The 17,630-nt window shown below is 45.5% G+C and overlaps 1 protein-coding gene across 2 annotated transcripts in view; it reads left to right on the forward strand.

Moving 5' to 3' along the window:
- The window catches only part of nalcn (sodium leak channel, non-selective), a 291,484-nt gene that overhangs the window by 245,422 nt on the left and 28,432 nt on the right, over positions 1-17,630 (forward strand). For both annotated transcript variants that reach the window (XM_029647141.2, XM_029648174.2), the window contains 7 exons: positions 6,446-6,577; positions 7,690-7,857; positions 8,519-8,623; positions 8,898-9,004; positions 9,162-9,282; positions 9,538-9,636; positions 9,893-9,986. In XM_029647141.2, the coding sequence (XP_029503001.1) occupies positions 6,446-6,577; positions 7,690-7,857; positions 8,519-8,623; positions 8,898-9,004; positions 9,162-9,282; positions 9,538-9,636; positions 9,893-9,986 (826 nt within the window). The remainder of the gene's footprint in view (positions 1-6,445; positions 6,578-7,689; positions 7,858-8,518; positions 8,624-8,897; positions 9,005-9,161; positions 9,283-9,537; positions 9,637-9,892; positions 9,987-17,630) is intronic.

Raw genomic sequence — 17,630 nt, forward strand, 5'->3', positions numbered from 1 at the left:
AATGGATTAATGGACATACATGACCGACCGGCTTGATTCTGTCTTATGTAGCAAAATTTGAAATTGTGTTTTTTACATTAAATAAAAGTAGAGACTCAGAGCTAGAAAATGGTATATCATACACTACAGTTGAGGAACAATGGGAAAGTAATTCTGCTTTGAAAGTTGATAAACTTGTAACCTCACTTTTGAGAAAACGGCCCTTTAATGTTTTAGTAAACCTACTGGAGAGCTCTTCTTTGTCTACACCCATTCAGCATCGTTCACACCCTCTTAAGCCCCACCCATTTCTTTAAGGCTTGACAAGTGAGGCCATGTACTTAACAACCAAGGATTTCAAGACTAAAGATTGGTTTATACTACAGGTGTATTCGTAAATTCAATCTGGGGTGCCCTGGGCGTTCGTAAACTCAGAGCATTGTCAGATTGTCAGTTCGTAAATTCAGAGCATTTCGCTCTCAGAGCAATCAGAGAGCACACTGAATGCTCTGGCCGAGGAGTAGACTTGATCCGAGCATTCCGACATAACAACAACACTCAAGCTACCAAGCTAACTGGCTAACATTAACTAGCTTGGTAGCTACTTCCAAAACAGCCCTTCTGACCAGCAGAGCTGGTTAGGCTGTTTTTATGTTATCCAGAGTAGAGTTCGACCGACTAATCGGAATGGCCGATTAATTAGGGCTGATTTCAAGTTTTCATAACAATCGTAAATCGGTTTTTTTGGATGCCGATTTGGCCAATTTCTTTTTTTTTTACACCTTTATTTAACTAGGCTAGTCATTTAAGAACACATTCTTATTTTCAATGACGACCTAGGTACGGTGGGTTAACTGCCTTGTTCAGGGGCAGAACGACAGATTTTTACCTTGTCAGCTCAGGGATTCAATCTTGCAACCTTACAGTTAATCCAACGCTCTAACCACCTGCCTCACGAGGAGCCTGCCTGTTACGTGAATGCAGTAAGAAGCCAAGGTAAGTTGCTAGCTAGCATTAAACTTATCTTATAAAAAATAATAAACATTTTGTTTTCGAGATAATAGTTTCCGGATTTGACCATATTAATTTGCCTAAGGCTCGTATTTCTGTCTGTTATTATGTTATAATTAAGTCTTTGATTTGATAGAGCAGTCTGACTGAGCGATGGTTGGCACCAGCAGGCTCGTAAGCATTCATTCAAACAGCACTTTTGTGCGTTTTGCCAGCAGCTCTTCGCTCTGCTTCAAGCATTGCGCTGTTTATGACTTCAAGCCTATCAACTCCTGAGATTAGGCTGGTGTAACCGATGTGAAATGGCTAGCTAGTTAGCGGGTGCACGCTAATAGCGTTTCAAACGTCACTCGCTCTGAGACTTGGGGTAGTTGTTCCCCTTGCTCTGCATGGGTAACGCTGCTTCGAGGGTGGCTGTTATCGATGTGTTCCTGGTTCGAGTCCAGGTAGGAGCGAGGAGAGGGATGGAAGCTATACTGTTACACTGGCAATACTAAAGTGCCTATAAGAACATCTAATAGTCAAAGGTATATGAAATACAAATCGTATAGAGAGAAATAGTCCTATAATTCCTATAATAACTACAACCTAAAACTTCTTACCTGTGAATATTGAAGACTCATGTTAAAAGGAATCACCAGCTTTCATATGTTCTCATGTTTTGAGCAAGGCACTTAAACGTTAGCTTTCTTACATGGCACATATTGCACTTTTACTTTCTTCTCCAACACTTTGTTTTTGCATTATTTAAACCAAATTGAACATGTTTCATTATTTATTTGAGGCTAAATTGATTTTATTGATATTAAGTTAAAATAAGTGTTCATTCAGTATTGTTTTAATTGTCATTATTACAAATCAACTTTAAATATTGGCCGATTTAATCGGTATCGGCTTTTTTTTGGTCCTCCAATAATCGGTATCGGCAATGAAAAATCATTATCGGTCGACCTCTAATCCAGAGCGTTGGTGACTAACTGTGCTGCTGGCAACAATTTAATTACGCTTTTTTTGCTGACGTTTACTGACACCTGCCATATTCAATGGGTGCTGAGCATTCGTAAATTAGTCAGTTATTCTGCGCTCTGGCACACTCAGAAGAGAGTGCTCTGGAATCGGAGTAGATAGCCAGAGATAATTTACCAGTTATGTCTAATGACAGTTGTCACAGTGACCTCATGAACATTCTATTGAAATGGTTACTTGCATAGATGGAGTCTTTTGTTTAGACATGTATCTAGCTAACTAAACAATTAACCATATCCCAACTCATAACGTTACTACCCTGCATGAATTTGCAAGTAGCTAACCAACCAAGTTCAATGTTAGCTAGCTAGCATTAGGCAATAACTAGCAATGCAAATGGCTCTGAGATAGGAATAATAATAATATTATGGTATGGGCATGCATAAGCAATGGACAGCGAACACAATTACATTTTATCGATGGCAATTTGAATGCACAGAGATACCGTGACGATCCTGAGGCCCATTATTCCAGTTTACACCAATATCTAAAAACTTTGCACGGCCATTGAAAAGGAGTGGGACAACATTTCACTGGTCACAATCAACAGATCTCTGTGTGGAAGAGATGTGTCGCGCTGCATGAATCAAATGGTGGTCACACCAGATACTGACTGGTTTTCTTAACCATGCCTAGGGCTGTGGCAATCATGACATTGTGTCAATCGGTGATTGTGAAGCAAATAACTGCCGGTCTCATGGTAATTTAACGTTTATTAACTTAAACCCATTTAGCATCTCCTGGCTTCCACATATAGCCTACAAGCCACTGATGCAGACCTTTGGAACATCTAAATTGTAAAAAGTATAATAAATCCATGTAATATAGCCTACACATTCCCAATAAACCCATTATGTATTTTAGACAGGTCTAAAGAAAAATGATATGAAGAAAATGTATATTGTATATGTAAATGTATATGTCTATTTCAGAAGAACAGAAGAACATACTCCGAGTTGTACTTAGGTTAGGCCCCGATCTGGCTATGCCATATGGATGTGGGCTACACTAGTTCATTTAGCAGACAAGATTTGCTTATAATTCCATGTCATTATTTTCTATTGTTTTATAGAATGAAGAATGCAATTGAACATAGATGAATGAAACAGAAAGGATATTTTCTCCAAACGATTTGAGGGAGTGTACACATGCAGCTATTGTGTGTTGAGCTGTTAACAAAGAAACAACTACTCCTATATGCTTAATTTAGAGTTATTTAAATGTTGGGCTATATGTTTATATTTTTATTACATTCTTAGGCTGCATGATGCAACTCTAATGATGATTTGAAAAAAGCATGAAAGGCATGAGCTCTGCTTAGTTTTTTTACGCAGGCTACAGCTGTAAACACTTCATCAGTCTCTCATTCACAATTTGACAAGCACTTGATAATGCCTCGAATTCCCCGGCTGCACCCCCTTTGTGTGGCCGTAATGCCCCCTAAAAAAATCCATGCCTTTTGCGGCCAGTGGCCATTGTGCCCTTGGGCTGAATATAATAATTATAATTCTCTTCACCCGGCTGCCTGCCGAAGCACTTCTCACTCACATGACTCTGTCACATGATCGGGTCTTTCTCACAGGCTACAAGTGAAGACAGACACATTGGGGACGCAATTGCGCATGTCCTTATCCAATTCCAAGGTACATATTGAAGATGTTGGAAGAACTGTCCACATTTACTTTTTGTCAGCCATCAAGGTGAGTAGGGCTAATGAACAGCAAAAGCACTGGCCTATGTCAATCTACTAGTACAAAAGCTGACCTTTTCTATTCTGTGTGAGAAATAAATATTCCAAACATAGTCTGGGACAGTTGTGGGATGCAATAGATCCCTATTTAATACAAAACGTAACAAGCGTGTTTTAAGCAATGAGTCTAACGTAACAAGAAGACAAAGTTTAGCTTAAAATGTTGATAAACTATTTCCTCACATTATAAGCGCAGCAATCCGCACACGGAAGTAGGCTATAAGCACAAATGTTCCTATAGAAGGAAAACACTAATCTCAAAAGTAACAACAAAAGTCATTATGCATGTAATGCTTTTTTTATGAATGTGCATTTCTATGGTGAGAATAATCTTCCCAAAACTTGAAACTCACGCACTGTGTAGGTATGCCAGTTAGGCTCTACACCCATTGTAAAGCAGATGTAAGGTGCTTAATTTTAACAGAACATATAGACCTATGGGCTACCTGAGGTGTACGACAATGATTTGAAAAAGTTGCAAAAAAGGTAATGTGCTGTATCTTGCCTTAAGCTGGGCATCATTCACAAGTGATAATATATCATTTACAATTGATAGGCTAATATTGTCACCCAATCACATTGTTTTTTCATATACAGTACTAGTCAAATGTTTGGACACACCTACTAATTTTCACTATTTTCTACATTGTAGAATAATAGTGAAGACATCAAAACGATGAAATAACAGATGGAAACATGTAGTAGACAAAAAAGTGTTAAACAAATGAAAATATATTTTATATTTGAGATTTTTCAAAGTAGCCACCCTTTGCCTTGACGACAGCTCTTGGCATTCTCTCAACTAAATTCACGAGGTAGCATTTCAATGAAAAAGTGTGCCTTGTTAAAAATTAATTTGTGGAATTTATTTCCTTCTTAATTATTTGAGCCAATCAGTTGTGTTGTGACAAGGTAGGGGTGGTATACAGAAGATAGCCCTATTTGGTAAAAGATCAAGTCCATATTATGGCAAGAATAGCTCAAATAAGCAAAGAGAAACGACAGTCCATCATTACTTTAAGATATAAAGGTCAGTCAATCCGGAATATTTAGTGCAGTCGCAAAAACCATCAAGCGCTCTGATGAAACTGGTTCTCATGAGGACCGCTGTAACGCTGAGTGTGCGCTGAGAGTCGGGAAGCAAGTTCAGGGAGTGAATCATTCAATAAATAAATGAAAACATAATACAAAACCAGACACACGAACAACGCACAGACATGCATCTGAAACAGAAACAATTACGCCTGGGGAAGGAACCAAAGGGAGTGACATAAACAGGGCAGGTAATCAGGGAGATGATGGAGTCCGGGTGAGTGTCATAATGCACGTAACGATGGTGACAGGTGTGCGCCATAATGAGCAGCCTGGTGACCTAAAGGCCAGAGAGGGAGCACACGTGACAACCCACACAGGAATGGAAGACCCAGAGTTACCTCTGCTGCAGAGGATAAGTTAATTAGAGTTAACTGCACCTCAGATTGCAGCCCAAATAAATGCTTCAAAGAGTTGAAGTAACAGACACATCTCAACATGAACGGTTCAGAGGAGACTGTGGGAATCGGGCCTTCATGGTCTAATTGCTGCAAAGAAACCACTACTAAAGGACACCAATAAGAAGATTAGACTTGCTTGGGCCAAGAAACACGAGCAATGGATATTAGACCGGTGGAAATTTGTGATTTTTGGTTCCAACAGCAGTGTCTTACACAACCTCCAGGCTGTGTAAGAGCTATTTGATCAAGAAGGAGAGTGATGGAGTGCTGCATCAGATGACCTGGCCTCCATGATCAACCGGCCTCAAGCCAATTGAGATGGTTTGGGATGAGTCAGACTGCAGAGTGAAGGAAAAGCAGCCAACAAGTGCTCAACATATGTGGGAACTCCTTCAAGACTGTTGGAAAAGTATTCCAGTTGAATCTGGTTGAGAGAATGCCAAGAGTGTGCAAAAAAATCTTTTTGTTATTAAAACGTTTATTTAACCTTTATTTAACTAGGCAAGTGTAACTGGGCATGTTATCAAGGAAAAAGGTGGCTACTTTGAATAATATAAAATAGATTTAGATTTGTTTTAAAAAAAAAAGGGTTAATATATGATTCTGTATGTTTTGTTTTGTTACATAGTTTTGTTGTCTTCACTATTATTCTACAATGTAGAAAATAGTAAAAAATAAAGAATATCCCTTGAATAAATAGACTGGTAAATGTACTAAATAATATATGTGTGAAATTTGTTTTGATTTAGAATGGACCATTATCATGCCCCTGTCTCTAAACAGAGGCAGCGGAAAGAGTCCTCCATTTGCACTTGAGTAGCAAATGGAGGACTCTTTTCCCGTGGTTCATTTTTTTTAAATATTTGTTTTATATATTATTGTTCAGTAAACAGTAGATACAACTTATTGTACAGAGTTAGGTACTGTGCAACTTTTTTGTGCTGCTAACTTTAACCTGGCCCCAGAGATGAGGGTCTACACACTAAAAGGGTTCTTTGGCTGGGCCCATAGGAGAACCCTTTTGGGTTCCATGTACCTGCAACCAAAAAGGGTCATTCGAATGCTTCTCTGATTGGGATTCTATAGTGTAGAGATGATGAGGACAAGGCTTCAACCTGAATACATAAAGGTTGAATGAATAAATAAATCAAATATTTATTGGAGCTTAATGTCTGGTGTGTTTCAGATAGGAGAGTATGTCTTTGTCATCTTCATGAGTATCGAGCTGAACCTGAAGATCATGGCGGACGGCCTGTTCTTTACTCCTACAGCCGTCATCAGAGACTTTGGAGGAGTCATGGACATCTTCATCTACCTCGTAAGTTCATGGATTTGGATTCATATAGCACTTTTTTACTGATAATCAAAGAACTTGACATTGTATGTGGAAAACTCACCTCAACCACCACCAATAAATGGGTGATGCCACGGCAGCCATTTTGCGCCAGAAAGCTCACAACGCATCAGGTATCACAATATGTAATTGCAACCAGTTTTGCCAGCTTAGGGGAAATGTTGCAACGGGAGATTCTTACAGAATGTTTTTGATATTTACCTAAAGAAAGGATGGTCTCTGACTGGCTTTCCAAGTAAAGTATATTCCTCTAGAATACACCTTGATGTTTCTAGACTCCCATAAAGGGTATTCCATGTGACTTTGGAGTGGACATAATATGCCTTTTTTTAGAATAATGAAAAGATACATTCTTCATGTGAGAATAAGCAGACTCTGTTTGATTAAGGCTATTGCTAATGAGTTCGGGAAGATGACGCAGTGAAACTTTTGAAGATAGCTTTTTAATGACTGATGATCAACTTAATTTCGTCGGGATGCGTCGATCATCATTTATTTTCTTGTTTTTTTTGTGAGCTGTTTTTGTGAGGCCGTCTTTCAAAACAACTCTTCCCTTTCTTGTTTGGGAATATAATTTGCATATAGATGATATAATTGGATGAGAGACGGGAGAGAATTGAATTGTAATAGCTCTGACAGGCACACTCCACACAGACAGTGGCCCAGTGTTTACCTTACCATTACTTATGGGGGGGGGCTCACCTCCCTGCCTGCCTAGCTCTGTTGCCTCCTCCTACCTAAATGAGTTTTGTTCTATAGGTGTCAATTGACAATGTTACTGCCATAGGGCCTGTGGGATGGTGTAGTTAAAATTAGTGGTGTTATATGAGTGTGTTCTTAGCTTTGTATAGCATGCAAAGGGCAAAGCAGTGTGTCCGATGGGCTTTGTCATTTTACTGTTTGATTAGAAAGGTCAGGTCAGGACCTGCGTTTCTAATGACCTCCCTCCCTCCCTCCCCGCCATCTCCTTCCCTCTTCCTCCTTCTTCCTCTCTCTCCCTCCCCCTTTTTCATTCTGTCCATCATCTTCCTTTTCCTCTCCCTCCCTCTCTCCCTTCCTTTCTTTCTCTCTTCCAGTGTAGTCTGATCTTCCTGTGTTGGCTGCCTCCTAACGTGCCTCCGGAGTCTGGGGCTCAGCTGCTGATGATGCTGAGGTGTCTTCGCCCCCTTCGCATCTTTAAACTGGTGCCCCAGATGAGGAAGGTGGTGCGGGAGGTCATCAAGGGTTTCAAGGAGATTTTCCTGGTTAGTGGCGGCCACACAAGCACGCACACACGGTGTGAAAACTTGCACTTGTAGATGCACACACTAAGAGACACACACACAGGCTTGTAAGCATGCACATACTCAGACAGACAGACATGCACATGAATGCACAATTACATGCGCAATTGAGCCACATTCTTACTTGAGCTCCACCTGCTTAACTCAAGTTTCCATTGACATCAATTAATGAGTTATGCTATAGTCTGAGTGGTCTGTGCTCATCTCAACTCTGGATCAGGCCCATTGTGGACCGTTGAACCACACTAAGTAAAAACACTCGCATACACTTTACATGTATACACAGTGGATACATTTTGGACCAAACTCTGGAGCTAAGCCTGATTGTGGAAATGCTCCATATGAGACACACAGACATGAAGTGATTATTTTGACAACGTTTGACCTAACTTTGTACAGTAGATTACTGTAAGATGCTGAGTGTGAGGTTTCCCCTGCCCTCTGTGTTCTCTCACACCCTACAGACCTGCCCAGCAGCCCAGAGGCTATTTGACTGCGTGGGAAAGCCCTGGCTGTCTATAACCCTCTATTGATCTAACACACGCGAAAACACACACACACACACACTCACAGGTTTCCATTTCTTCCCTTTTACTTGAATGTGTCTGTGTGTGTGTTATAGGTCTCCATCCTGCTCCTGACACTAATGCTGGTGTTTGCAAGCTTCGGCGTCCAGCTCTTTGCTGGAAAACTAGCCAAGTGCAATGACCCCCACGTATTCCTTCGGGTACGACCAAGCTCTTTATAAAATTGATTTTCAAAACATAGAAGAGCAGATATTTCCATTAAAAGCAATGGCCATATTTGGGCGTATTATTTTAAATGATGGATTCCTATTCAAAAAAAAGTTGTTATGTAGTTATTTGATATTGATGAAACCAGAAAATCTGATTTAAATCAGAACATTGTCATTATGATATCTCGTACCATCTACTGTATGTCCATTCTACCCATTCAATTTGCATGGTGTAGTGACATCTGTGCTCTCTGGTTGTTTGTAGGAGGACTGCCATGGAATCTTCCGGATCAACGTGAGTGTGTCTAAAAACCTCAATCTCAAACTAAGACCAGGAGAGAAGAAGCCTGGCTTCTGGGTGCCAAGAGTGTGGTGAGTGATTAGGATTGGCTGAAACATATATAGTGCTGGGCTGGCACTAAACCTTGCACACACTGTAGCCCTCCAGGACCATGAGTAATGATGGTGTCATTACTATAGTTCTACTCACTACATAAAGTATGCTTTAATTATAATACTTTTTTTTCAGGGCCAACCCTCGCAACTTTAATTTTGACAATGTGGGTAATGCCATGCTGGCTTTGTTTGAGGTCCTGTCACTCAAAGGCTGGGTGGAGGTCCGTGATGTCATCATTCACCGCGTTGGACCGGTACACACATTTACTGTCTCTTTGCCTCTGCCTCGGCCTCTCTCTCTCTCTCTCTCTCTGTATCTCTGACTTTGTCTCTCTCTCTCTCTCTGTCTGTCTGTATCTCTCTCCTCACTTTCTTCTCTCTTCTCTCGCTCTCTCTCTCTCTTTCTTCCCCTCTTCCTCTCTCTCTCTCTTCCCCTCTCTGCTTGATGATAATACTGGATCCCACATACATTGTAAGAAGTAATGACACACCTTTGTCTCTCCCTGCAGATACATGGTATCTACATCCACGTGTTTGTCTTTCTGGGCTGTATGATTGGACTCACTCTGTTTGTCGGAGTGGTCATCGCTAACTTCAATGAGAACAAGGTAAGAGATCCAAGATCCAAGAGAGCACAATTCTGTGCTCTGTGCGTTTTTCCCAGTTTTAACAAAGTTGAACACAATCATGTACTGGCATGGCGTAGATGGAGACTGTACATCTCTAATACTGACTTGTATCACGGGTGACCTGCCTTGCACACCTTCCTGACAATAATGATTGGTATTCCTCTCAAATGTATTCATAAAGCCTTTATAACGCCGTCATAAGACCTGGGTCTGTGTGTGTATTTTTCCTCCCCAGGGTACTGCTCTGCTGACAGTGGACCAGAGGAGGTGGGAGGACCTGAAGAGTCGACTGAAGATTGCCCAGCCTCTCCACCTCCCCCCACGCCCAGGTGTGTATGTGTGTGAGAGAGAATAAATAAAATGTCTGTTTCTCTCTCTTTTCTTCTATTTTCTCTTCTCATATCTCTGTCTACTGTGTGCTAATAAGTTCTCTGTCTCCTCTGATCAGCGACAGAGTTTTAAATCACTGACTCTCTAGTGGCATTAAAATGCTCAGAACTCATCCACTAACTCACCCCCTGTGATAGAGTAGAGCTTATACACTATTTCATTATGCAAAGACTAATAGAGTCTTCACAGACAAATACACACACACGCCCACACACAGAGAATTAACTGTTTTCAACAAGAGTTATATTAATGATCGATCGCTTCTACTGATCTAATTGAGCATCCCAACTCAGCTCTTTGCTGAGGTCACTTCCTCTTGACAAACAAATCCTTCACCCAGTTAGATCGTACCATCCTCAGCATGGTAATACACAGACTGATCTACACAGCTTGTTATGCTGTTTTAACTGCAGAGGTGTATATGTGAAGGAGTGAGAACAAGAACAGGGGAATGTAAGGAGAAGTGCATGGGAATCAGGGGAGGGAATAGGCACCACATAGCCAGTTAGTACAGAGCAAAGAGAAAATCAATGGTTCAGTCTTAGTCAGCGGCTCTGCTGGGTAGAACTATGTTAATCTCCACTCTGATCCACATCCAAAAACCTTAGGCTCTGGCCTGACTCACTTACTCACAGACACTTACCCAATGTGCAGCTCAACCCAGTGTTAGGGAGCTACGGGAGGCTCGCTTGGCCAAATCGTTTCCGGTTCCTCCTCTCTATTCAGAAGTGTCTGCATTCTGCACACTTAGCATTGCGGTAGAGAGACAGCTAATAAATCTTGCTGTTAAAATCTATTGGTTGATTGAGATGTTGGGTTATACCTGACTGGGGATGGGCTAGCATTGGCTGAGGCTGCAGAATAAGGGCTGGGCTAGTGTTTTCTGGGTCTGGGCTAGTGTTTACTGGGGCTGAGGCTATTGTTTACTCGGTTTGGGACAGGGATAGTGTTTACTGGGGCTTGGGCTGAGCTAGTGTTTACTGGGGCTGGGCTAGAGTTTACTGGGGCTTGGGCTGAGCTAATGTTTACTGGGGCTGGGATAGTGTTTACTGGGGCTTGGCTAGTGTTTACTGGGGCTTGGCTAGTGTTTACTGGGGCTGGGATAGTGTTTACTGGGGCTAGGCTAGTGTTTACTGGGTCTGGTGCTGGGCTGGTGTTTACTGGGATGGGGCTAGTGTTTACTGGGTCTGGGGCTGGGCTACCGTTTACTGGGTCTGGGCTAGTGTTTACTGGGGCTGGGATAGTGTTTACTGGGGCTGGGCTAGCATTTACTGGGTCTTGTGCTGAGCTAGTGTTTACTGGGGCTGGGCTAGAGTTTACTGGGGCTTGGGCTGAGCTAGTGTTTACTGGGGCTGGGATAGTGTTTACTGGGGCTTGGCTAGTGTTTACTGGGGCTGGGATAGTGTTTACTGGGGCTGGGGCTAGTGTTTACTGAACCTAGTGTTTACTGGGTCTGGTGCTGGGCTGGTGTTTACTGGGATGGGGCTAGTGTTTACTGGGTCTGGGGCTGGGCTACCGTTTACTGGGTCTGGGCTAGTGTTTACTGGGGCTGGGATAGTGTTTACTGGGGCTGGGCTAGCATTTACTGGGTCGTGTGCTGGGCTATCATTTATTGGGGCTGGGGCTATTGTTTACTGGGTCTGGGCTAGTGTTTACTGGGGCTGGGCTAGTGTTTACTGGAGCTGGGATAGTGTTTACTGGGGCTTGGCTAGTGTTTATTTGGGCTGGGCTAGTGCTTACTGGGTCTGGGCTAGTGTTTACTAGGGCTGGGATAGTGTTTACTGGGGTTTGGGCTGAGCTAGTGTTTACTAGGGCTCGGGCTGAGCTAGTGTTTACTGGGTCTGGGCTAGTGTTTACTGGGGCTGGGATAGTGTTTACTGGGGCTGGGATAGTGTTTACTGGGGCTGGGATAGTGTTTACTGGGGCTTGGGCTGAGCAAGTGTTTACTGGGGCTTGGCTAGTGTTTATTTGGGCTGGGCTAGTGCTTACTGGGTCTGGGCTAGTGTTTACTGGGGCTTGGCCTGAGCTAGTGTTTACTGGGGCTGGGCTAGTGTTTACTGTGGCTTGTGCTGAGCTAGTGTTTACTGGGGCTGGGCTAGTGTTTACTGGGGTTTGGGCTGAGCTAGTGTTTACTGGGGCTGAGCTAGTGTTTCTGGGGTTTGGGCTGAGCTAGTGTTTCTGGGGTTTGGGCTGAGCTAGTGTTTACTGGGGCTGGGGTTGAGCCCTTGTTTACTGGAGCTGGGGTAGTGTATACTGGGGCTTGGCTAGTGTTTACTGGGGCTGGGATAGTGTTTACTGGGCTGGGATAGAGTTTACTGGGTCTTGGGATAGAGTTTACTGGGGCTTGGGTTGAGCTAGTGTTTACTGGGGCTTGGCCTGAGCTAGTGTTTACTGGGGCTGGGCTGAGCTAGTGTTTACTGGGGCTGGGCTAGTGTTTACTGGGGCTTGGGCTTGGCTAGTGTTTACTGGGGCTGGGCTGGTGTTTACTGGGGCTGGGATAGTGTTTACTGGGGCTGGGATTGTGTTTACTGGGGCTTGGGCTGAGCTAGTGTTTAATGGAGCTGGGCTAGTGTTTACTGGGGCTTGGCCTGAGCTAGTGTTTACTGGGGCTGAGCTAGTGTTTACTGGGGCTGCGATTGTGTTTATTGGGGCTTGGGATGAGCTATTGTTTACTGGGGCTGGACTAGTGTTTACTGGGGCTTGGCTAGTGTTTACTGGGGCTTGGCTAGTGTTTACTGGGGCTGGGATAGTGTTTACTGGGGCTGGGGCTAGTGTTTACTGGGTCTGGTGCTGGGCTGGTGTTTACTGGGATGGGGCTAGTGTTTACTGGGTCTGGGGCTGGGCTACCGTTTACTGGGTCCGGGCTAGTGTTTACTGGGGCTGGGATAGTGTTTACTGGGGCTGGGCTAGCATTTACTGGGTCGTGTGCTGGGCTATCATTTATTGGGGCTGGGGCTATTGTTTACTGGGTCTGGGCTAGTGTTTACTGGGGCTGGGCTAGTGTTTACTGGAGCTGGGATAGTGTTTACTGGGGCTTGGGCTGAGCAAGTGTTTACTGGGGCTTGGCTAGTGTTTATTTGGGCTGGGCTAGTGCTTACTGGGTCTGAGCTAGTGTTTACTAGGGCTCGGGCTGAGCTAGTGTTTACTGGGTCTGGGCTAGTGTTTACTGGGGCTGGGATAGTGTTTACTGGGGCTGGGATAGTGTTTACTGGGGCCGGGATAGTGTTTACTGGGGCTTGGGCTGGGCTAGTGTTTACTGGGGCTGGGCTAGTGTTTACTGGGGCTTGGGCTGAGCTCGTGTTTACTGGGGCTGGGCTAGTGTTTACTGGGGCTTGGCCTGAGCTAGTGTTTACTGGGGCTTGGCCTGAGCTAGTGTTTACTGGGGCTGGGCTGAGCTAGTGTTTACTGGGGCTGGGCTAGTGTTTACTGGGGCTTGGGCTTGGCTAGTGTTTACTGGGGCTGGGCTGGTGTTTACTGGGGCTGGGATAGTGTTTACTGGGGCTGGGATTGTGTTTACTGGGGCTTGGGCTGAGCTAGTGTTTAATGGAGCTGGGCTAGTGTTTACTGGGGCTTGGCCTGAGCTAGTGTTTACTGGGGCTGAGCTAGTGTTTACTGGGGCTGCGATTGTGCTTATTGGGGCTTGGGATGAGCTATTGTTTACTGGGGCTGGACTAGTGTTTACTGGGGCATGGCTTGGGATGAGTTAGTGTTTACTGGGGCTGAGCTAGTGTTTACTGGGGCTGGGCTAGTGTTTACTGGGGCTTGGGCTGAGCTAGTGTTTACTGGGGCTTGGCCTAAGCTAGTGTTTACTGGGTCTGGGCTAGTGTTTACTGGGGCTTGGCCTGAGATAGTGTTTACTGGGGCTGGGCTAGTGTTTACTGGGGCTTGGCCTGAGATTGTGTTTACTGGGGCTGGGCTAGTGTTTACTGGCACTTTGCCTGGGCTAGTGTTTACTGGGGCTTTGCCTGAGATAGTGTTTACTGGGCTGGGCTAGTGTTTACTGGGGCTTGTGCTGAGCTCGTGTTTACTGGGGCTGGGATTGTGTTTATTGGGGCTTTGGATTTAGCTAGTGTTTATTGGGGCTTGGACTGAGCTAGTGTTTACTGGGGCTGGGGTTGTGTTTACTGGGGCTTGAGCTGAGCTAGTGTTTACTGGTGCTGGGCTAGTGTTTACTGGGGCTTGGCCTGAGCTAGTGTTTACTGGGGCTGGGCTAGTGTTTACTGGGGCTTGGCCTGAGCTAGTGTTTACTGGGGTTGGGCTAGTGTTTACTGGGGCTTGGGCTGAGCTAGTGTTTACTGGGGCTGAGCTAGTGTTTACTGAGGCTTGGCCTGAGCTTGTGTTTACTGGGGCTGGGGTTGTGTTTACTGGGGCTTGAGCTGAGCTAGTGTTTACTGGTGCTGGGCTAGTGTTTACTGGGGATTGGCCTGAGCTAGTGTTTACTGGGGCTGGGCTAGTGTTTACTGGGACTTGGGCTGAGCTAGTGTTTACTGGGGTTGGGCTAGTGTTTACTGGGGCTTGGGCTGAGTTAGTGTTTACTGGGGCTGAGCTAGTGTTTGCTGGGGCTAGTGTTTACTGGGGCTGGGATAGTGTTTACTGGGGCTGGGATAGTGTTTACTGGGGCTTGGGCTGAGCAAGTGTTTACTGGGGCTTGGCTAGTGTTTATTTGGGCTGGGCTAGTGCTTACTGGGTCTGGGCTACTGTTTACTGGGGCTTGGCCTGAGCTAGTGTTTACTGGGGCTGGGCTAGTGTTTACTGTGGCTTGTGCTGAGCTAGTGTTTACTGGGGCTGGGCTAGTGTTTACTGGGTTTGGGCTGAGCTAGTGTTTACTGGGGCTGAGCTAGTGTTTCTGGGGTTTGGGCTGAGCTAGTGTTTCTGGGGTTTGGGCTGAGCTAGTGTTTACTGGGGCTGGGGTTGAGCCCTTGTTTACTGGAGCTGGGGTAGTGTATACTGGGGCTTGGCTAGTGTTTACTGGGGCTGGGATAGTGTTTACTGGGGCTGGGATAGAGTTTACTGGGTCTTGGGATAGAGTTTACTGGGGCTTGGGTTGAGCTAGTGTTTACTGGGGCTGGGGTAGTGTTTACTGGGGCTGGGCTAGTGTTTACTGGGGCTTGGGCTGAGCTCGTGTTTACTGGGGCTGGGATTTTGTTTATTGGGGCTTGGCTGAGCTAGTGTTTGCTGGGGCTTGGGCTGGGCTAGTGTTTACTGGGGCTGGGCTAGTGTTTACTGGGGCTTGGGCTGAGCTCGTGTTTACTGGGGCTGGGCTAGTGTTTACTGGGGCTTGGCCTGAGCTAGTGTTTACTGGGGCTTGGCCTGAGCTAGTGTTTACTGGGGCTGGGCTGAGCTAGTGTTTACTGGGGCTGGGCTAGTGTTTACTGGGGCTTGGGCTTGGCTAGTGTTTACTGGGGCTGGGCTGGTGTTTACTGGGGCTGGGTTAGTGTTTACTGGGGCTGGGATTGTGTTTACTGGGGCTTGGGCTGAGCTAGTGTTTAATGGAGCTGGGCTAGTGTTTACTGGGGCTTGGCCTGAGCTAGTGTTTACTGGGGCTGAGCTAGTGTTTACTGGGGCTGCGATTGTGTTTATTGGGGCTTGGGATGAGCTATTGTTTACTGGGGCTGGACTAGTGTTTACTGGGGCTTGGCTAGTGTTTACTGGGGCTTGGCTAGTGTTTACTGGGGCTGGGATAGTGTTTACTGGGGCTGGGATAGTGTTTACTGGGGCTGGGGCTAGTGTTTACTGGGGCTAGGCTAGTGTTTACTGGGTCTGGTGCTGGGCTGGTGTTTACTGGGATGGGGCTAGTGTTTACTGGGTCTGGGGCTGGGCTACCGTTTACTGGGTCTGGGCTAGTGTTTACTGGGGCTGGGATAGTGTTTACTGGGGCTGGGCTAGCATTTACTGGGTCGTGTGCTGGGCTATCATTTATTGGGGCTGGGGCTATTGTTTACTGGGTCTGGGCTAGTGTTTACTGGGGCTGGGCTAGTGTTTACTGGAGCTGGGATAGTGTTTACTGGGGCTTGGGCTGAGCAAGTGTTTACTGGGGCTTGGCTAGTGTTTATTTGGGCTGGGCTAGTGCTTACTGGGTCTGAGCTAGTGTTTACTAGGGCTCGGGCTGAGCTAGTGTTTACTGGGTCTGGGCTAGTGTTTACTGGGGCTGGGATAGTGTTTACTGGGGCTGGGATAGTGTTTACTGGGGCTTGGCCTGAGATTGTGTTTACTGGGGCTGGGCTAGTGTTTACTGGCGCTTTGCCTGGGCTAGTGTTTACTGGGGCTTTGCCTGAGATAGTGTTTACTGGGGCTGGGCTAGTGTTTACTGGGGCTTGTGCTGAGCTCGTGTTTACTGGGGCTGGGATTGTGTTTATTGGGGCTTTGGATTTAGCTAGTGTTTACTGGGGCTTGGACTGAGCTAGTGTTTACTGGGGCTGGGGTTGTGTTTACTGGGGCTTGAGCTGAGCTAGTGTTTACTGGTGCTGGGCTAGTGTTTACTGGGGCTTGGCCTGAGCTAGTGTTTACTGGGGCTGGGCTAGTGTTTACTGGGGCTTGGCCTGAGCTAGTGTTTACTGGGGTTGGGCTAGTGTTTACTGGGGCTTGGGCTGAGCTAGTGTTTACTGGGGCTGAGCTAGTGTTTACTGGGGCTGAGCTAGTGTTTACTGAGGCTTGGCCTGAGCTTGTGTTTACTGGGGCTGGGGTTGTGTTTACTGGGGCTTGAGCTGAGCTAGTGTTTACTGGTGCTGGGCTAGTGTTTACTGGGGATTGGCCTGAGCTAGTGTTTACTGGGGCTGGGCTAGTGTTTACTGGGACTTGGGCTGAGCTAGTGTTTACTGGGGTTGGGCTAGTGTTTACTGGGGCTTGGGCTGAGCTAGTGTTTACTGGGGCTGAGCTAGTGTTTGCTGGGGCTGAGCTAGTGTTTACTGAGGCTTGGCCTGAGCTTGTGTTTACTGGGGCTGGGCTAGTGTTTACTGGGGCTTGGGCTGAGCTAGTGTTTACTGGGGCTGGGCTAGTTTACTGGGGCTTGGGCTGAGCTAGTGTTTACTGGGGCTGGGCTAGTGTTTACTGGGGCTTGGGCTGAGCTAGTGTTTACTGGGGCTGGGCTGGTGTTTACTGGGGCTTGGGCTGAGCTTGTGTTTACTGGGGCTGGGCTAGTGTTTACTAGGGCTTGGGCTGAGCTAGTGTCTGCTGGGGCTGGGCTAGTGTTTACTGGGGCTTGGGCTGAGCTAGTGTTATCTCAGGTATACAGTACATACAGGTCTCATTTTGCCTACCAGGTACTCACATCCACCTGTTATGAATGACCTTTCATTAGTTTCATACAGCATAGAAAAGAGATGATGAGACTGCTCTTAAAGCAATGGTGAGGCTAACATGCTTGTCCAGTTAACTCAGGAGACTTTTATCAGTAACACATTAAGTATTAACAATGATTTACAGTAGGATGGATTTTGTTCCCTATGTTATTTGGTGCCAATGTTTCAAGGTCAAGCATATAAGCAGGGACCAGGCATCTATAAGAGTTGTATTATTTTGTATATACAGTATAATCATCAGGAGATTATGTAGGGGTCCACGTTGGTAACTGGGGCGCCCTGCCT

The sequence above is a fragment of the Oncorhynchus nerka genome, linkage group LG1, assembly GCF_034236695.1.
Source record: "Oncorhynchus nerka isolate Pitt River linkage group LG1, Oner_Uvic_2.0, whole genome shotgun sequence".
NCBI classification, from domain to species: Eukaryota; Metazoa; Chordata; class Actinopteri; order Salmoniformes; family Salmonidae; genus Oncorhynchus; species Oncorhynchus nerka.